This window comes from Nyctibius grandis, chromosome 3, assembly GCF_013368605.1.
Source record: "Nyctibius grandis isolate bNycGra1 chromosome 3, bNycGra1.pri, whole genome shotgun sequence".
Lineage (NCBI taxonomy): Eukaryota > Metazoa > Chordata > Aves > Nyctibiiformes > Nyctibiidae > Nyctibius > Nyctibius grandis.
Genome location: NC_090660.1, coordinates 15,654,132 through 15,675,962, shown reverse-complemented (window position 1 = coordinate 15,675,962; position 21,831 = coordinate 15,654,132). Strand labels below are relative to the sequence as shown.

The 21,831-nt window shown below is 39.9% G+C and overlaps 1 protein-coding gene across 2 annotated transcripts in view; it reads right to left on the bottom strand.

The window, feature by feature from the left end:
• Nucleotides 1-12,290: 12,290 nt before the first annotated feature.
• The window catches only part of ECI2 (enoyl-CoA delta isomerase 2), a 36,219-nt gene continuing 26,678 nt past the window's right edge, over nt 12,291-21,831 (bottom strand). For both annotated transcript variants that reach the window (XM_068396602.1, XM_068396603.1), the window contains 5 exons: nt 20,722-20,824; nt 19,028-19,148; nt 15,846-15,935; nt 13,659-13,802; nt 12,291-12,837 (listed from right to left, as the gene is read on the bottom strand). In XM_068396602.1, coding sequence (XP_068252703.1) covers nt 12,682-12,837; nt 13,659-13,802; nt 15,846-15,935; nt 19,028-19,148; nt 20,722-20,824 — 614 coding nt within the window. In that variant the 3' untranslated portion in view covers nt 12,291-12,681. The remainder of the gene's footprint in view (nt 12,838-13,658; nt 13,803-15,845; nt 15,936-19,027; nt 19,149-20,721; nt 20,825-21,831) is intronic.

Genomic DNA, 21,831 nt, shown 5'->3' with positions numbered 1-21,831 from the left:
CATGGGAGCAAACAAAGTTCTGCTCAACTAAAGCCAAGCTGACCTTCGTACCATGTGTACTTGTGTATCTGCTAGACCTCCAGAAAGGTAACACACTGAATTCCATACATGTTTTTACAAAATTTAGTCTGGATTTAATATTCAGACAGATTAAGCCTGCTGGCTGAATCCAGTAGAGGCACCATTCCCTTCAGCCTCTTGAAGGAAGATGTCTTGACATCATGGCTGAACAAGAGGACTGCTTGCAATCACTCTTCCTGTGAATGGTCTCCTACACACAGGAAGGTGACAGTTTAGTCACTCTTCCTGGGAGTTTTTAAGTTAAATCTGAAACACACATAATGCCTATCCATTTTCTTCCCCTAGGAGGCTTAAATTAAATAAATCTGGCAGAGCAAATTTAGGCATGGAGTTCCCTGCCTCTTTTACAGAACACCCAGGCACGCTGACAGGAGAGGAAATGGGTGACCCAAATTGCTCTGCTAGCTCATTAAAGCTAATATACCAGGTCCATTCCTATTTGCAAGTAATTAACCCATATCTGTTCAGAAAGGCTTAGTAAAAAAATTCAGCTATGATTGCACGAGGATCCCAAATAATGCCTAGGTCAACATGTTTTTTTCTTAAGGTTTTCCTTCTTTAAAAATAATCCAGAAATTCTCTTACCATGTGGTAAATTATGCAGTAATTGAATATATGCAATTAAGAGCAATTAAGACATTTCACAGAAGACCTGCATACCTGAAGCAACAGCTGAATTTTAAAGTGACAAAACTAGCAAAATTAATGTGTGGGAACCTCCTGTACACAGACAAATGAATGCAGTCTAAACACATACTTAACGGAAACAACCCTCTTATAGACAAAAAGATGAAATCAAGTACGTAATTACTCATAAAAGTTTAAGGAGGTTTCTTGGAATAGTCACCATAGTTCTCTAGAATCCAAGAGTCCACAGGAATATGTTTGACTCCTGAATTCTGAGAGATGGGCAAATGTATTTACTTAGATAAAATACGTATTTGATTTACAAGGCCACCCATTATTTGGTTTCAGGCAACAGTCAAGCTATCAGTAAGCTATTTTACAGATCATTCTATTTGTACCGAGGTAAATACGAGTAATCCCACTGGAGCCTGAAAAGCTTTCAGCCTACACCAGAGTTTTAGGCAGTTGGTATGTGGTCCAGAGACTATGTGGAAGTCATACCACCACTTTTTCACTGTTTCAATGTATTTATGCTAAGTAACACAGCTGTAATTAACATGCAGTCTGTATGCTACATTTTATTACAAATGTTCTACAAACATTTGAAAAAAGCTGTAATTGTAGCAAGTATAAGCCCTTTGGAAGGCAGTTAACCTGTGGGCTTGTTTTATAAAGAGGTCTGACATTTTGTAAGACCTCTTTATAAAACAAGCCGGCACATAACATGCTGGCACATAAGATGAATAAAATCTGATTTTTTTTTTTAATGACACATCTGTATTCAATTCTGATGAGGTATTACCCATCACATCTAAACAGTAAAAAAAACACTGACTCAACTTATAAACTACACTAAACCAGCAGTGCTGAATGAGACTTACTCACAACAAGTAGGAATTCAAGAAATTAATATTTGTCAGTATTAATATGTTTCAGCTTTGCCATGGCAAAGAGAGATTCTACCTTTTTGACAAGACAAGCTTACTCATTACTGAGCTCTTTCTGAAGAGGTTTGGGTCCTATATCATTCCTATACAATGGCCTAGAAAGAGAAGGTGGCAGCTGTATTTGGTGACTGTAACTTAGAAGTTGCTACAACAGCTGAATGAGAGCTTGGTTCAGCAACAGAGCAAGAGGGAGGTGTCCTCATGGGCATAGGGTTTGAGTTTAACATTGTGGGCATTTTATTGCTCTCTGGAGCATCACATGATGCTCTAACATCCTTCACAGCTGAACTGCCAAGGGTGGGTGTTCCACTATGTACCTGCCTGTCCCACAGTACTGGCAGACACATTTTGAACAGCTCTGCTCGCATGTACAGCACCTGAAATTTTTTCTTGATTAAAACCTGTCTGAAGACAGGGAGAATGAGACAGTCCTGCTTGACTGATATGTGGACTTTGAAGAAATAGGTCGATTGCTGACAACTGTCAGGGGAGAAGCTGTGAGGTCTTCATCTTCTCCTGGAATGTGGGCAGAAGCTGCATTCCTTCCGTTTCCAGTAGATGAGAGAACAGTGTCACATCAGGGCCTTCTGGGGACAGATCAAAACCTAACTTATGGTTATCCTATTTTGAAAAGTCTGCCTTTTGCAAAGACTAATGAATGGCGGGGAAGGGAGGAGAGAGGAATATTTTGTTTTCATGTCTGGACATTAGTTCCTCAGTTGTTTTCTATTGCTTATGGCTTTAACTTCAAATCCACGCTTTTGAAATATTTAGGCAAAACATCGTTTCTGTTTTCAGTCTCAGATGCATTATTTTCTTCCATTAAAAGACTCTCCTCTGTGTTACGATTTTGTAACCCAGAACTACATTTGGAAACAGAGAGGGTATCTTCAGTACTACATTCAGTAGCAAGCTCAAAGTCAGAAATAAGGGCTTCACTTCTAGTACTGAAAAAACATCCCAGTCTCCTTTTGTCCAACAGATTACTATTAGTGTCTGCTGAAGATAGGTTGGTATAAGATGGTGTTCAATATCATGTGAGCTGGAGTTTCCACTGGAGGCTTATTAGTGTGTCTGAGGAAGGAAAAAAGGCAGAAGTAAACTGGAGACTCCATTTAGAGGAAAAAAACGTACTAGAGGTGAAATAGTGGACCTGCTGAATCCAGTAAAGATCTTGACCTTCATTATACTCTGTATGCTAAGGGTGCAGCCGTTGATATTCCATGTCACAAGAAGGAAAGCAGTACTCCACTAGATTTACTTGAAATTTGCTGCTATTTTGATTTAAGCATATAATAAATGTGCACTAACCCCTCACTCTTTTTCAATGCCTACAAGCAACTAAAACCCAACTGTACTCCCCTCACTCAAGTATAAATGCAAGATTGCTAATTTTATTAAAATATCAAAAGCTGAATGTCATGCTGAGTTACCTATCTTTTGTTTTTCTCTTCAGGGTATTACATATTCAACTTCCGACTCATCCACTCTATTGTCAAAAAACGTAATGTGGATTTTATTTTTAACAAATGTAATCCTGGGTTCTTTATCTTCTACACGAAAATGGGTGTTCCCAAAAGGAACACTCATTCTTGTAGTTTGCATGAGCCATGTTCAGCCCCAAAGACTGAAAACCAATCCTGTGTAACAGACTTCTGAGTTTCTTCTGGACTCCCACAAGAAGGTGCACACCCAGTTTATCTTCTTATGCTCCTAGGGTCAAGGGGAGGCTGGGGGAGGCAGAAGGCCTTTTCTGTACTGTTCCTCCTGGATTCACAACACAGTACATTTTTTTGATTTTCTAATAAATACACCAACTACAGAAAAAAGCAAACACTTAGCATAGACTGAGACATCAAAACACAGGTGATGAACTACTGCCAATGTGTTACCTTCTAGGTTTCCCTGCTTCTTTCCAGCTGACCTTACACAAAGGAAATTTTACTGTGGCAAAGCACAGTCTTGTTCAGAGTATGTGTTGCAACATCATGAATTAAAAACTATCCAAACTGCCATAACACAGCTAGATACTGGGCAAAACCAACAAAAAACAGAGCAGTCTGGTTTTCGTTTAAAAAGTATTCTAGCTCCAATCGTCTCCTTTGTTCCAATAACCAGGAGAAGCCTAGTACCCTGTGATGAATACCTATGTTGAGATACTGTCCAGAAGAAGAAAATAAAGTGGTATCAAGGTGTTTTTCTTTAATAGGAATGGTGAAAGGAAATGAAGCTAGAAAGGCACAAGGGAAACTGTCGTTTGTTTTAAGCTGATTTTGTGTGAAATGCAAGTGAATGGAGTTTACAAAAGTTTAAATTGTTTCTTGGTTTACCATCCATCACAGAAGTAAAATATCATCTGCCTTTACTGAGCACTGCTTAAGCCACCGGACTTTCACAAGATTTTACGACTAGGGAAGGAGAGATTGACAGAGGCCACCATCATGGCTCTCCTAGTTTCCAGTTGACTCCCAGTAGAGATGATAAAGCATATTTTAACTGCTTTCCTGATTTCCTATGGCGCAGACGGCGCAACTGCTACAGGGATGTCCTGTAAGGGGATGTGCAATCTCACAGAGATCCTTCCCAAATGTTTTGAAATCTATAGTTTACAAAAAGCTTTCAAAAGCATATAAAAAACCCTTCAAAAACTTACCAGTGTGCTCTCTGCTAGCTACAGCACAGAGTAGCAAAACTTGGGACAATTTGCCACTCTACCCCATTAGACTCACCTTTTTCTATGAGCTGAAGAACTATGAAGGAAGTGAAGGGCTTGGGAAAGGGCAGTGCTTAACAGAAGTGTTTTTTCATGTATTTTGGGTTCTTACCTATATGGCAGAATTTGTTCTCCCTTGATGGGTAGTAGTGAGAACTAAATTTCAAACTAACATACTTAAGGTTTTGCTAAAATAAGATATTTGCTATTGAAATATTTCTGAGGTAACCATTTCAGAGCAATTATGTTAGTTCTTGGGGTATCTAATTTCATCATCACTAGAAGATAATCTAATCATCAGTAGAATCATCAAAAGAAAATTCAGCATTAGTAGTATGAGTGGAAAGGTGCTTCTCTCTACTGAAATTCAGCCTGTTGATCATGAACAATCCAGCTCATCAGGATGACCTTGAAACTTGGTGCTAGCCATATATTTTGTAACACAATGCTCTCTTCTGACTTCCAACTCACTTGTGAACACACTGAACAAAAGCAACAACAGAATAAACTCCTGTCAGATCCCAGTCTACTACTGCTTAGTAGAGTGTTTCAGCCAATTCTACAACTCTACAATTGTGATTTAATCTCGATCACATTTCCTGGAATTGTTTACGGCAGCTGCATAGCAGAACAGCACAAAAACCTCACTAAACTTTAAACTGCATTCACTGCTGTTCTCTTATATACCAAACCAGTCAAATTAATGAAGGAAATTAGATCAGTTTGATATTGTTTGTCCTTGACAAACACAGACTATGTTTTGTTCTATTTTATTACTGCAGAGTAGGGAAGAGATTTCCAAGAAACTCTCTCCACTAACTTTATGTGCTTAACTGTACCTTCTGCTGCTTCTCCTTGTACAATAGTAGACCTTGATAAAAAACCTTAGCATTCTGTCCTTGTATCACAAAAGAAAGGTAAAGTCACATATATTTAGAAGATCAGAGCTAATGGAACAATATGATCAGAAGTTAGCTTCTACCCTTTTGTTGCTTAGATACTTTTTTTTAAAAAAAGTTTTAAAACGTTATGTCACTTCAAATGTAAAAAAGAAATAGCATGTATTCAGCAGTGCTGTGAGAGAGCAAAAATATCCCTTCAATCAATGTATATTGTAACAACTTACAGATTTTTCGTTATCTTCTTTTAGGTATGTTGTTACAAACTCCACAGAATTTCTGTGAGTTCTTTAATTCTAAATGTAAGTAATTGAATTCTAAATTTTTTATCTATGCAAATCTTTTCCAGATTTTTAAATTAACCTTCATATCAATAGGAAAAGAATACCTTATTTCATATCTGTAAGATTAGTTATACTACTTCTATCTAAAGTGCTGGGTAAAAATACATTTGCAATAGATATTTTACTGGCTGAAAAATATGAAACCCTACCCATCACAAAAGGTTAATTAAGGTGAACACATACTATCATGAGGGATACAAACTGGAGATACCATCAGTTTATTTACATATACATTTAGAGAAAAGAAGGTAAGTGAATTATCCAAAATTCAGGTTGAAGTTTTCAATCTACGTAAACATTTCCTATACATTAGAACACGTGGTGCATAAGAAATATTGTTTGTAATCTAAAGTACTGACATGGTTCTTACAGTTCTAGGGTCTTAACTAAACTGGAAGAGAAAGCCTAGTACCAATAAAAGAAAAACAGCCAAACAAAAATCTCTGCTGTATGCTACTCCTTTAATAATGAAAACCAGCATCAGGCAAAGTATACAGAGAATCTACTGAAGAAATTACACTAATAACGGAGTTAATGAATTCTATACTTAGTTATCTACAAGCATCCTCAGGGTGTAACTGTAGTACAAAATAACATGCTTTAGAATAGAGACTAAAGGCTTTTACTTGAACAGCTTGTTACCTCCCAAGTGCCCTTCCTTAACTTTAATGAAAACAAATTTACATCAATTAATAAAAGCCCTTTGAGTGCTCCAATTAGAAAATATATAAGCTGATAATTACCTGTTGATATTTAATTCCACAGAGTGCTAACATGTCTTTGCATGCATTGCTCTCACCTGTTCAGCCTGGCTGGATGGCTATGACATTAACTACTCAATTTAATTTGATATAATTATTAAAAAATTATTTTACCTTCTTACAGCAATTTTGCCTTCATTATGTGTCTTCTTCCAGGCATGAAACATTCCTTCTTCGCTAATATTTTGAGTTTGCTAAAGTAAGGAAAACAGTTTTGTTTAAATATCAGAAACATGTTTCAGAATGAGCATGTCCTGGTTTGGCCTAAAACAGACCAATTTTCCTTTCAGTGATTTTTCCTTTCAGCTAAGTCTCCTCTAAGTAACTGCACTTTCTGAAACTAACTGCATGTTTTGCAGACAGTGTCTGCTTCCAGGACTGATAACACTCAAAGTTTGTAGTTATCTGAGGCACCGGTAGGAATGTTATGCAGAAAGGCTCTTGCTGTACTTAGTCTTAGAGAAACCAAGGTCACTGCTGAATTCCTCACTGCTTACAAGTGAAGAGCCAAAGGGGGGTCGCACCTGCAGGGAGGAGCGGACAGGGCAGGTGACTCAAAATTGACCAACGAAGGTATTCCATCCCATACACGTCATTCTCAGTATAAAGCGGGGAGATCACGAGGGTCTCGCTCTCTTTCTGCTATGGCCAGTGTCTGAAGAGGACTCTGTCCATTTTCCTGCTGCTCCCCATCCTGCACTGTGCATCCCTGAATCCAATTCCCGTCCGTCGCTGGGCCCAGCCTGGGCCTTCCCAGAGCTTGCCCTGCAGTGCCGGTGGTGACATGACCAGCATTGGGGGAGATCGATCTTGGTTTTGTATATATTTGATTATTTCTATTATTATACTCTTTTTCATTATTATAGTTTATTAAAACTGTTTTAACTTTCCAACCCGTAAGTCTCTCTCCCTTTTCCCTTTCCCTTCTGGGGGTGGGAAGGGAGGATAATAGAGAGCTTCTGCCACCGGTTTAATAGCCAGCCCAGCTTTAAACCGTGACAGAGCATAAGGAATATGAAATAAAACGGGATACCTTATTGATTTGGCCAACGAAGTCCACTTGTGTTGTGCTACACTTATTTTCAGACAACCTCAAAACTAGCAATAGGTCCTCTGGAAGTCTGCAAGAGTCCTGCAAAAAGAACAAACCAATTTGGAATATACCACATGTGAAAACACTTCTCAGAAATTATCACTTCCTTTTTTTCTTTGACCTTTTACTAGAAAGTTTTAACCAGTTACAAGCATATATCTGTTAGTTTCAGTGAGCTGAGCTTGGCTTTTAACAACATACCTCAAATATTGTGTTTGCGTTTGAACAAGATGGGGATTTTAGGAAGGGAGAAATAACTTCTATAAAACTAACTACCATAGTCGGAGAAAAGAGGTGTGCTTCTGAGGGTACATGAAGAAAGAGCTACACGCTAGAAAAATTTTCAACTTTTTACTCTACACTAACTACTCTAATAAAGATTATCTTCCTACAAACCTCATCTTGTTTATATTCTTAGCACACTATATCTCTAACATAATATGGGTGCATGTAAACTTTGCACTCATAAAAAGCACTGGTTCATAAGGTTTGCAAGTCCCAGAAAAGAACGTCTCGGCCTGGAGTGCAGAGCCCAGGGCACTCCTGAGACAGCAGGAGGATTCACGTAGGGATGAATAATGCGCTGCAACCCCTCTGTGGCAGTGCTATGACCAACTGTCTGCATGCAGCTTGGCACTCCTTCAGATGACACTTCTCACCTGTACCCAGCTGTGGCAGACTAACAGATATCAGGTCCTCATCAGCATCCTACCACTCTCAACCTGACCTTTGGGCAGTGATGGGAGAAGGCCTGAGGAGAGTCTGGGTGTTTTCTGTCAGAAGAGGTAAAAAAACCCCTTTGATCCAGAGAGTAGCTACCGCCTGAGAAGCTACTATTGCATTTTCAGTCATATAGATTTATATTTTAATCCCAAAGTTTCAGACAATATGACAATAGCATCTTAGCCTTTTTGCTGCAGCCCTCTGCAAACGCCGAGCTGATTGCCTTGCAAAGCTCTGCAGGCTTTGCTGCCAGTTCTGTTGTTTGCCGTCTTGTGCTGTGTAACCTTCTCAGTGAGAAGCTGCTGAACTGCCATCACATGTGTGTTCCACTCCAACTAATTAATTAAAGGAGTATCATGTTAAACACTCAATACAAACTGCTTTCAGCTGCACACATCTTGATTATACTGAATGGAGAAGTGGTTGGTAAGTCACAAAAGGGTTTGATTTTATTTCTTTTTTCCTCCAGGGTTTAGATGTTGCATTCTAGACCTATTCCCCCTACTTACAGCTAAAATATATTGATTTTACATTTCACTTGTTACAGGCAATATGGGGTGCGTTTTAAAGTTTGCTCAGTTGCAAATCAAAGAGGAAAACTAATCCTCCAAGAAAATCTTGTGAATAAAAATATTTTGTATCGTTACTACAAGAAGATTATATAACATGCATAGTTGTCTGTCCCTAAGTGTCTAGGAAAGGTTATAGATGGAGGAAACCTTTTAAGAATGGCCATGGTTCAGAGTTTTTTATCATAAATTCTAACTTGTTTGAAAAACTTAGAAGTCCTTTTTTAGATATGAGATCTACTACATTACTCTCATGGACGTGTTCACATCCAGCTGGAACAACGGAGAGGCAATTCAACACAGCAGAGTTGTTACAAGATATTTACAACCGAACTGTAAATTCATTGACGTTAGAAACATAAAAGCCAGCATCATGATGCAGCCTGAAAATACTGAATCATTTATGATAAAAATGTGGAGTATATTACTAATGTTTCACAATGCCCTTATATGCAGAGTTTTGTGGTTTTGACAGACTTGGGATTTCTAATTGCTGGTCTCAAATCTGCTTTTAGTTGAACAGGTGTTCTATGAGCAGGATCTGTAATGAATATAATCAATGAATGTTGCAGGTCTTACATCCAGTGTAAGCTTAGAACACCTTATTTTCTGGAACTAGGTGCAGATATCTTGCCATTGGTATTTCTGTGTGATCTATTTGATTATTTACCTGTGATTCTATGCAGACATGGAGGCAGATCATTAAGCACGTGTATAATTGTGCCAAATGTGACCTGAATCCTATTGCACATTGCACCTCTGTGTTAGTAAGACACACACTACTCAATGGTGACACCTTGAAGGGAACATAAGGGACATTTGATGTAATCCTCAGAATCCAATTATAATAAATATAATTAATAAGTGACTGTATTTCAGAAGAAATTATCTAAAGTTGCTAATTTGTTGTATAGAGTAAATAGAAATTGTTTTAAGAGATTCATCAGACTTGTTTTATTGTTCTTAATACTGGACACATAAAATATGTAAAAATTACTAAAGATGCTGCTAATCAGAAAAAAGTGTTTTGTGAACAAAAAAGTTATGAAGTGAACTTTGTAAGTGATCTGAGACAATGATTTAACTTTTAAAAAAGTTAACTAAAAACACCCAGGAGTTCCATTCTGTAGAAGCAATGTTGATTTATTCTTATTACTCACAGAGAGTCAGAACAGGAAAAAATACTTCAACAGATCTAATTCATTACAAAACAAGTAATGGTTCATCTCCCATTGCTTTAAGTGGTATGCTGGCATCTACTGATCAAGGAAACCCTGTTTCTGCTATTTCATCCATCAACAGATTATCAATGGCTGCATTTTTCCTTGAGGAAACCAAACACATCACACACACACAAGATACAGTTGATGACATAGCTCATGCACTACTGAATCTACTAAACATTATTGCTGATAAAGAGTTTTCAAAAGACTGAACAACTGTTTATCCCTGGCTATGCTAACAATGGCCACCACTACAGTGCCATAAAACCCCCTCAGAAAATGTATCAGGCTTGTGTGAGCAGTGCGGTGGGGAAAAAAAAAAGCAGACAAGCCACAAAAGCCTTGGTAAGACAAAGCCATGTTTCACCCTCTGGTCCTGAAGGCGTGTCCCCTGTGCTGCCCCAAGCCCAGGGGCTGCCCCAGGCCGGGGCCACAGCTCTTGGCCTCCTCCTTGCCCCACACAACTGCCTCCATTTTGCAGCCAGCACCGAGCCTCACACCTTGGGGTGTCCCAGCAATGCCTGCCCAGAGCCAGCGTAGCCCCACTGGGCAACCCGCTGCCTCAGCATGGCTTCTTACCAGCAGCACAATGGCTGCCCCGTCCACAGCAGAGAGCACCTGGGTGGGATGGCGGAGGCTGTTGCCTCATGGGGCTGAGGCATCATGGTGGCCCTGAGCCTGCCTAGCCTGCCGGCAGCACTCGCCTCCCACCTGGGTCTCCCCGTCAGCTGCTTCTCTCATTGCCTCTCCTGCCACCATCCTCTGGGCCTCAGCCACCCCTCAGTCCCACCACTGCACCAGCCCTGTGGCATTGCCCGTGCGTGTCACCCCACAGACACATCCTTCCTCCCACCGCCCTGCCTGTGGGCCTGGGGCCACATCCCCTCTCTGGGCGCTGGGACGGAAGGCAGAAGAGCCCCGCTGTCCCTTGGCTGTTTCACGGCTGCTGGAAGCATGCCCTCCCCGGCCCTTTTCCATGGTACTTCATGATAACAGAATTATTTTGGTTTCCCTCTCTTGCCTGTCAGCTGGGTCCAAGGCTGGTCTTGGGTCTCCCTGGCAGATTTACCCTCTCCTTCTCCCCTGTAGCTCTCAACCACTTCACTCGCCGTGTTTCTGTTGCCCCTGCTTCTGCCACCCTGCATGTGACAGCAGACTTGGTTTTTTTTGGTAATCCTGTGCAGCATCATCGACTCTCACAGAGGGTTAAGGAGAACCCTAAATACATTTAATACTTCTTAGCATCAAATTTAACTACTGTAGCATAGCTCAGTGGTGCATACCCCCGCTTCTCGTTTTTCTCTGATCCCATTTATCTTTTTCTTTCTCAGTAGTTAAATCCCATGGGCCAGGTAACATGTTGGAGGCAAAGTCTGCATTTTAAGACCTACTTACCATGTGAGGCAGTGGTGCCACTGCCAAGCAGCCATCCTGATGTCCGAGCTGCCCAGGTGCAGGCAACTTTCTGACAGCAGCACTGCAAGTCTCAACCAAAGTGTGCTGGCAGCACCCAAAGCCATCCCTTTCTGGCAGCTTGCTGCTCTGCTCCAGCAGCTCCCACCCCCATGCTGCGCCCTAGTGCTCTGGCACTTGCATCCAGACAAGAAAGCAGCATCCACCTCAATTGCTGCTGCACCTGTGCCAGCCTCCCTCTGCATTGCCCATAGGCACTCACTGAACCCCCGCTTTTATGTACATACCTGCCTAAGCACACGGGGCCAGGGCCAGAGTGACACCTTTTGGGTTTCTTACCATCAACGCTCTTGAGATAAGAGTCTAGAACACTGAAATTAAAGTTGGTGTTGTTTTGTGTCTTTTTTTTTTTTTTTTTTTTTTTTTTACAACAATCAGCTCCTTGTCATTACGAGGCTTTTCTTGAGGAGTAACTGCTGCTTCTCCACGATTTCCTTTCGTTGGCATGAGGCAAATGCTAAGATACTTCCAGAGGCCTGACCCTGTCCCTCTGAAGTGACTGGTACACTCTCTACCCAAAACCATCCACGAACAACAGAGAAATTTTCTGTTGAAAAGTAATTGTTTTGCTAGTTTAACTCTGAAACGGCTACAGTAAAAGGTCATACTATCTCTAATGGGATTTTTCAGCAAAAAAAAACCCACTGCAATATGAAGCAATTAATGGAAAAATATACTTAAAATTAGAACCATAAAGCTCACAACAAACATCTTTGAGAGTCTTCAAGTTAGCAAAGTGAATACTTTTTGTAAGACTATTACATTAATATACCTCCAGGAACCACTTTCCCTCTCACCGAGGATATTTAACAGAAGAAGTAAGAATCAGCACAACAGTAACTAAATACTTCTATTTATTTTTTCATTAATACAGTATTTCCTTCCCCACAGATGAATAAAAAGAATCACTCAGAAGACATTTATTGAAGAGCTATCAAAATACAGTGCTATTGAATCTGTTGCTTCTTTTGGAAGACAATCTGCTTTAGTATTATTCGGAAGCATTACTGCTGCCTACAGAATGAACCTTTTTTGTCCAACCTAAATATCCATAATGGATCCAAGGCACATCACATTGTGTTAATTTTATGAACAGTTTTAACCCAGTACTCAGAAGAGAAATATATCACATCAAAAGGTATAAGAATTATTATTTAAAGGGAAAGCTTATTAATGATAAGGGCAGATTAAGCTATTGCCAGAAGGTGAATTATTCTGCTGGTGAAGATTAGAGTTTTGATTTCTTCTGAAAGAAGCTGACAACAGCATTTACAAATTCATCAGATAACCACCTCTCCTTCAGGACTTCACACTCTTTACTGTTGACTGCATGGAGCTTCTCCTTTTCCATGCTTCGTAACAGTTGCTTTGACACTGCCAAGGACTGGAGGAGAAAGAGAGGAAGATTATGAAGTTATATTTTCTGTACCTTAATCTGATGTTTCAGAAAATAGCACAATAAACATATTAGAACTCAAAGTGGGTTGTATTAACATTGTACTTTTTAGCTCTTAGTCAGCCTTTTCGCTGGAAGTAGTTACTGTGTTTAATTACTAAGACTGCTAATAAGGTGGAGTAGGTTCATGGGAAGCAAAACAGCAGTCTACCAAGTGCTCATAGTCCAAGTAGATGGGCATAAGAAGCAAAACCTGTTCAACTGTCTGCATTGCCAAATGCAACCTACATTATCAGCAGTTGGCACGAGTGTCTCCTCCTCTTCCAATGTAACATAATACCATTGTGACTCAAGCAGTTTTTCAAAATCCAAACTAGTGAGCAGGATGACTGAATTCAGTAAAAAGTGAAGCCACTCAGCATCATCCTGAGCACCCACAGTGCACACAGTACAATTAATATTGTAGAACCAATGGTAAAGCTCTTAAACCTCAACTATTGCCAAAATAAAAATCTAAGACAAAGCATTCAAGGCAGGCGCACAGAGACTGCAAGTGGATTAATTAGTTAGTTTTTAAGGCTTTTCAGCCACCGAATCTCTGCGTACAGTGCACTCTCTTAGATTCAGCCATGGCAGAAGAGAGGTATCTGTTTCCCAGCAGCAGAGAGACAATCCTATGCTTGAAGGAAAACATACTGAGCCTTGTTATTCCAAATAAGGATGAAGTGAAACCAAGTAATAGGATAGGTTTGGCAGGAGGATTCTGAATGCTGCAGGCTTACAAGGTGGAAAAAATTTAAAATACTGACATTTTTGGGGAGGCTTGCATAAGCTTCTAATCTTGCCCAAACTTCCTTCTGAAAAGTCCCGTCAGGGAAGACTTCAGTCACAAGTCCTTGGTCACAGGCTTCTGCTGCAGTCAGCTTTTTATTGAAAAGCAAAATCTCATTTGCCTATATAAAGAAAAGTAGAAAGTGTGATTCAACAAGACACAAGACTTGAGTAGTCTGTCAGGAAGGGTACAAGCTTCCAAGTCACATTTGTTTTACTCCCTTGCTCGTTAATGTTTGCCCTCTGAAAAGAACACAGAATCACAGAATAGATGAGGTTGGAAGGTACCTCCAGATACTGCCTAGTTCAAAGCCCCTGCTCAAGCACGGTCAGCTGGAGCAGGCTGTCCAGGACTGTGTCCTGTTGGGTTTTGAGTATCTGCAAGGATGAAGACTTCACAGCATCTCTGCATAGCCTGTTGCCGTGTGTCACCACCCCCACTATAAAATTATTCTTTCACATTCAGACAGAATTTTCTGTGTTTCAATTTGTACCCCTTTCTTCTTGTCCTGTCAGCGGGCACCACTGACAAGAACCTGTCTCTATCTTCTTTACCCCCTCCCATCAGGTATTTATAAACATTGGTGAGATTCCCCAAAGCCTTCTCTGCTCCACGAAAAACAGTCCCAGCTCTCTCAGCCTCTTCTCATATGTAATATGCTCCAACGCCTTAATCATCTTTGTGGCTCTTTGCTGGGCCTGCTCCAGTATGTCCATGTCTCCCTTGTAGCCAGAGCTCAGATACAAACATAGCACTCCAGCTGTGGTCTCATCACTGTTGAGCAGAGGGGAAGAATCACCTCCCTCGACCTGCTGGCAATGCTCCATCTAATGCAACCCAGGATACCATTGGCTGCCTTTGCTTCAAGGGTGCGTTGCTGGCTCATGGGCAACTTGTTGTCCACCAGGATGCACAGGTCCTTTCCAGCCAGTAAGCCCCCAGCAGGCACTGGGGTGTGGAATTATTTCTTCCCAGGTACAGAACTTTGCCTTTTCCTTTGCTGAAGTCTATGAGATTCTCCAATTCTCCAGCCTGCTCAGGTCCCTTGAATAGCACTGCATCTGGTGTATCAACCATTCCTCTCAGTTTTGTATCACAGCTGAGGGTACACTCAGTCCCATCACCTGGGCCATAATGAAGAGGTTGAATAAGTATTAGACCCAGTATCAACCCCTGGGCTACACCACTAGTGACTGGCCTCCAACACCTATTGTTCACCAATAGTCCACATGTCTTTCTGAGCAGAACTCCAAGGTTGTCACCTGAAATTACCTCATCATAAATTTGTTTGTTCACTTCCTGCAGTGACTCCATGATTTCTAGAACATGGACTGGTAGGTTATATCTCACTGAATAGACTATCCTTGATACCTGGATGTTTATGAAGCACTTGCTCTACTCCTTACAGATTTAAACACTGCTCAACAAAAATGCACTATATTAACGCAGGCAATATCAGGTAAGCATTTGAAACCACCCAGATTTTTTTTTCTGTGGGATATCAAAAGAAAGAGAAAGGGTGTTATGCTGTTCTAAGAAATGAAAATGTAGATTCTGCTGTCTCTTTTTTTTTTTTTTTTTTAACATTACTATTATTTAGTGTCCTTATTTCTAGAGTAGACAGAGAAAAGAAGAGTATGGACAGAAGGCCAATATATACTAGAACAAAATATATAATATAAAAGGGCTGGAAGTAAATACATAAATGGATTGCTTCGCATTCACATTTGGAGGAACGGTTAAATAAAAGTTTCCCACAGGGCTGGTAGAAACCACTCAACACTTGCTCCCTTGCCTGATAAATGCAGCCAAGACACTTCTTAAGAGTGCTCTTATTTTCTTTTTTTAACTCTTCTTTACATCATTCCCTCCCATTACTGGAAGAAAGATACAACTTTTCACCGTATAGAAATTGTCTCAAGAAGGTGGAGGAAGCCATGAGAAAGAAAACTTCCATCAGTATCACGGTATGGCTTTAGAAGTGGTCACTACTCTGTTATGGTGCTTGTGCTAACACTGCCATTGCATTTCTTCTTCTTTGTTTCATAAGATGTGAACAGGAGTTTCCTTTGAGAACTCTTGCTGTAACTCCACTTGCTCTTACAGTTGAACAATACCAACACACAAAGGCAGATGATGCCACATACAGTGCAGACATTCTTACCTTGGCTAAGCCCATGATTTTTGGAAACAGGTAAGAGGAACATCCTTCTGGACTCTGTCCAAGTTGACTAAACGGGCAGTGAAATGTAGCCTGGGGGTGGGGTGTGGGGGGAGGAAAGAATAAAACAAAAGCAAACTTCACAACAGAGCACAGGACTAAAGTACTAGGTTTAGTTTTCATTTTAAAGCTTCTACTGTAACAGAGTTAACCCGAAATACATTTGAACTGTTACCATAATAGGCTTTAAATACCATTCAGTAACACTGCTTCATCCTTTCAATGCACCCAAGAGCTGACTTTGTATAATCTAATTCCCTTATCATACCCATTGATGAAGTTACCTTATCTGAATAGGGCATTTAGAGAAACTAATTTGCATGTGCAAAATCTTTACAGAAAGGATGTTCATACACATCTGCCCTAATAGTTATTAAATATATAGCCCAAATAACTTAAGCAGTAAAGAGCATTTTGCTTTCTGAAGGCACACTAAGTTTATACTGCTCCTGAAAATTCAAATCACTGAATCCTCATTCCTCAAATTTTATGCAAATTTAAAAAGAACCTGTGGCAGAAATGCATCATGGGATCATACAAAACAATACCCTGATTGCAAGTTAGAACTGAACTGCAAAATGTTATGTTTTGACAACCCACATCAACTTTAAGCAAGGAAGATGAAATGCTTGCTTTTATTTCCATTTAAAAACATGAACTGATACACAAAGAGTGCACAAGTTGCCAGTGCAGCCTTCACTGTAATAGAAGGTAATCATCTCTTACTGTACTGCAGATGGTCATGCATTACAACAGATCAATAGACTTCCTAGCAAGAAAGTGACATTTATATCATTGTAAGAAAAAATCAGACAACATCTGCCAGGATACAGGCTAGTATTGGTCATGCTTAAGCAAGGGGAGATAACTACACCAGGGGTACAAACTGGTACCCCATGAACTGGAGCAAAATCTAGTGCAGAAGGCAATGTTAACTAACCACCCAAAATGCTGATCTGTTGTCAGACTGGGCTGTGCAGTGTCCCGCAAATGTGGCTGGTAATATCTGCCTGAGAATAAAACCAGATCCTGGACATAGCAAAGCTGGCCACTTCCGAAGTAGGGAGTCAATGCCTAAGGCACTCCAACCACGCTACTGGAGAATGTGAAATTAAATATTAATTCGGATGAGAATGACCTTACTGCATGGCAGTTCACAATCCTGGAAAAGGAAGAATAGAGAATAACCACCTTTGAGAAGGCTTCAATAAGATTGACGTTAATAGGAAAGTTCTCATGAAGACTAATCTAAGTGAAAGGCTCATTGAGACGCTGCAGAAATCCTTGAAGAACTGTCACCAAGAGCACAAGCAAAAGCTGTCCCAGTGCAGGTAGGAAGGTACTAACAGATTGTCTCAGCTAAATTATGAGCTCATCACTGACTTCAAATACAAGTACACAGAAAGTGAAAACTACATCAGACAACAAAGTATGAAACTTATATAAGCATGCGTAGGTTAAAAAAATAGAAATACAAGGCAAAAATAAGATGCATTTACCACTGATTACGTATACAAGTAGTAAAAGGAAGTTCAATCTCAAACCATTCAAGAAAGAAGGATACTATTAACAGGACAAAACATTTAATGTTTATTTGGATTAAACGTCAACTAAATCTACACTAACTTGTGGCTGTAGGAGATATTATGCTGAAGGGGAAGTGATTAGAATTCAAAATAGTCTTAATAAAGTGGAGAGGTACGAGTAAGAAGATGCTGTTTAATATGGACAAGTTAAAAGTTTGGCACGAATAACCTGGTATGCAGTATACGATATACAACGGGAACAACTGTTTAACTGGCAACTCTACATTAAGGGATCCAGGCATTACGGCAGATCATAAGTATGTAAATCAAATAACACTGTGGGATGTCAAAACAGAAACACAGCCTGCAGAACGTGGAGAAGTCCTTCCGCTCTACTTCGCATCAGTAAGACGTGAGCTGGAGTGATGTGCCCAGTTTGTACCACTATGCTTAAAGAGACACAGAACAACTGGAAGGAGTCCAGAGGAATGTGACTGCAGGCCTAAGAAAGCACACGAGGGAAACCTGAATGAATTGCAGCTGCTTAGCTCAAAAAAAAAAAAAAGAAAAGCTTGAGAGAGTGGATGTATACTCGAGACATATCTAACAGTCTAAGTACACTGATGGCTAAGCACATTTACAGCTATTGTAAGGGAGGATGAAAATAGTCGGCTCTTTAAATTCAGGAACAAGAAACAATAGGTTCACCCTGCAGCAAAAAAAGATCAGATGAGAGAGTAGGAAGAGGGAGAAGCCAACAATTTTCCAGTAAAAGGAGATCTAGGGACTGGAATAGACTGAATAAGTCATGTACATTATACAAGCATACGTCAGGAGTGACATGGTCCTAGTTGATCCTGTTACAGGGCAAGCAGAAGGAGTTGGTCCCCTTGTAACAAAATTTTCCGAAGACTCATAGTGACAAAACCCAATCCAGCAGGGACTTTAAAGACAAATCTGACACAGTGCTGAAGCAGGAGTCAAAGTACCATCACAGACACTTCTGCAAGCAAAAGGTTGCCTAAAATTAATTAAGACCTTGGGTTAAGTTCTGTATCTGTTTAATAACCTTATACAAATGAACAACAGAGAATATAAAAATAAGCCATAAAATGGGATTCTGTGCTATGCCTTCATACAGGCTTTTGGTTATGTATTTGGCAAGTTATCTTCAAAGGAATCTCAAGTTGAATAAATCAAAGCTTTTCCAAAGCTAGCTTGGAACACAGATTAGAAAAAAATGCCAGTTACTGCACTTCCACTCCATAATAATCTCTCTTCCCCCTCCCACACCTGAAAGGGGCCTTACAACCATCATTTCACATCAGCTACTCTTTACTGTAACCACTGATACAGTAAAAAGTCTCCAAACTGAAGTCAGTAACTTGATAACCATAACTACAGCAGGGAAATTCCATGCATGTTAACCACTGGCTGATGTACGCCTGTGCTGGTAATTAATATAGGTGTTTCTTGACGTGGTACAAAAAGCCTTCACATTTGTCTGTCCTTTTCTGTCAGATTACCCCAAACCAAATAATATTTGCTACAGAAAGAAGCTTAAAGACTGCCTTGGGATCAGCTATGTAATGTACTTACCCTGTCAGAAGCATAGACAACGTCACACAATCCAAGGACTGTTACACAGATTCCAATAGCTGGGCCATTTACCACTGCAATCAGTGGTTTAGGAAAATCAATAAAATGACCCACAAACTCTCTAGAGAGAAAAAAAACAGAATGTAAGAAACACATCCTAGTCTTTTTCATCAAATATAAACAAAACACGTGATTAGATACTGCAAAACAAAAACTATGAGCTAGATTCTATGTAGCATATGTTTTTGACCCTTTCCCAAATGAATTCTGACAAAGAAAATAAGAACTATTTGAAATATCTGCATTTCCTTACCAACTAAGAATCAAACACGTACATGTCAGCACAGCTTTCCTAGTTCCTGCAATCAAGTTATGAAAGTCCTGTCCTCTTCAGATACCGTTACTGAATACAGCTCACTAACAAGAACAGGCTTTTGCCCTGTCTATCCATCTGCCTATATATCCAGCCCAACTCCACCCATGGGGTATCCATTCCCTTCACAGATTCTGTTCTGCAGTGAAGCCCCAGCAGGCACCAAAATTGTGATGCTACCACAACACAGAATTCCCTAGTGCTGTTCTGCAGAGGTTTGAGAAATAGTATTTTGTTTCATTTGACAGCTACTTCTCCATCCAAGAAGTGCAAAATACATTCTCAAAATATAGTATTTTTCAAAAGTGTTGTAAGAACTCCACTTCTCTGGCATCTCTGTTCATCAGTTGTAATGAAGCACTGTGCTTGTGTAATAGTAACAGCATAGCAAATACGGTCTTCTCACAAAAGCAAGATGAAAGACCATAAAGTACACGTGAGGCTATGCATTGTGTTGAACACCCTAAAAACACTGCAGGCTGGAATGCTTGCCAGATACCACTCAATAACGTCTTCACAACAGATTTGGACTCCATCATTATCACTTTGTAGGGGCAACTGTGATCCACAGACAGCTTGCTAAGTAAAAGCTGCTGTTTGCATTTCTGTGTATTTTAAATTTTCCATCAATTGCAAGTGCTTGAGGAAGCAATCCAACCTGCAAGCATCTTTCAGATGTAATCATCAGATTCAGAAGTAAGAGAAGACAAAGTCTGTTTAAGTAGGGAAGAAAGACACATGTTGTTTGTCCCAAAAAAACATATTCAGCCACTGTGTCAGATGATGCCCCTGATCTCCTTGGCCTTAGGAAATAAATTACTTTGATTCAGACTCAAAGATGGAACCAAGATCTCAGAACTCCTGGGCAATTTTGAACAAATGCATTACACCTAGTCTCTATTCAAAGAAGTCTGACAATGAAGGTATTTTGGCATGTCCTGCTAGCGTAGACACTGTTGGATATAAAAAACTCCACCATTTTTTCATTGCAGCTTACAAACTATACAGTCAAAATCATGTTTTTGTCATTATATCCGCATGTACTTTGGTGACTAAAAATAAAATGGAGTCTTTAACATCACTGTACTTAAAAAGATTTCTAATATTCATCTCATTTCCTCATTTATTTCACACAAGTAATACTACTTCTCCCGTATGTCTTTGTGTTTATGTACATGGTGAGCTCTTAGACACAGTCATCTAAACGGATGTATTGTAGCATAACTGGGTCCCCGCTGTTGTGTTTTCTAATCAATACACCTGCAAATTATATTTTACCCATTACAGTAACTTATGCATATACAAAACCAAGATGTTCTACTTGAGTAATACTGCTCCATCTCTTGCCATCTTCTCCATTTCACTGGGTTGGACATCAGTAAAATTATTCAGATCATTTCCACTACTATAGTAGTCTCCATTTCCTGCAGAGAACACATATGAATAAATGCACCAATGGTTTCTGAGTAGGTAAGAGAAGAGAAGCTTCCATTTATTACATTTACAAAAGAATTTCATTCTAAGTGTCTAACATTATTAAGTAATTAGAGGGATCGTCTCAAAGTACACACACTACCTTAAAGGACATCTATGGTTTAAAAATAAGTTTTGACTGACAATTTGCTGAAAAACAATGGGTAAAAAGCCAAAGAATATTAAATTTGAAAGATTTGAGGGGGGGACGTTTTCTTTTTTCTGTAACACTGTCAGACGGAAAAATATTTATTTTATTTCTTTCCCTGCATACTCGCTTATTTTTTTTCCCTGTCAATTCACAATCATTCACACAGTAAGACGTGAGAAACTTTTTTTTAAACAGGAAAATGGAAAGTTTATGCATCTCCCTTCATCCCCCTTCAAATTGATGAAGGAATCAAAAGTAGACAGAACAGCCTATTTAATACGTGGTAGGAGTTTCACGGTTTTTATGACCAATTAAGGAAAAGGCATAGCATTCTAAGGATGAGACTGACAGCACTGCATTGAAATCACTACACTGAAACAAGTACTCTTCAATAAGCAGCAGATAACCTGTTAGTGAATGTATAAGTCAGTTTGAGGCACCATCAAAAAACAAGGAATATTTAAAAGCTAGACTGCCTGATTTAATTGTCTAAATAATCCTATGCTCCATGAGGACATTCACGGGATGGGACCTTTCACTGGTTAGCAAATCCATTACTTTACACTGCAGTGCTCTTACTAACTATGTAAAATGGAACAGAAAGGTTTGTGCAGGGGTGTTTCCTGTTTACTCCTAGCTGTACACGTTAAGACATTCCAGTTGTGTGAACTCTGTACTCGGCACTGGTGAGGCCACACCTTGAATCCTGTGTCCAGTTCTGGGCCCCGCACTTCAAGAAAGATGTTGAGGTGTTGGAGCGAGTCCAGAGGAGGGCGATCAAGCTGGTGAAGGGTCTGGAGGGTATGA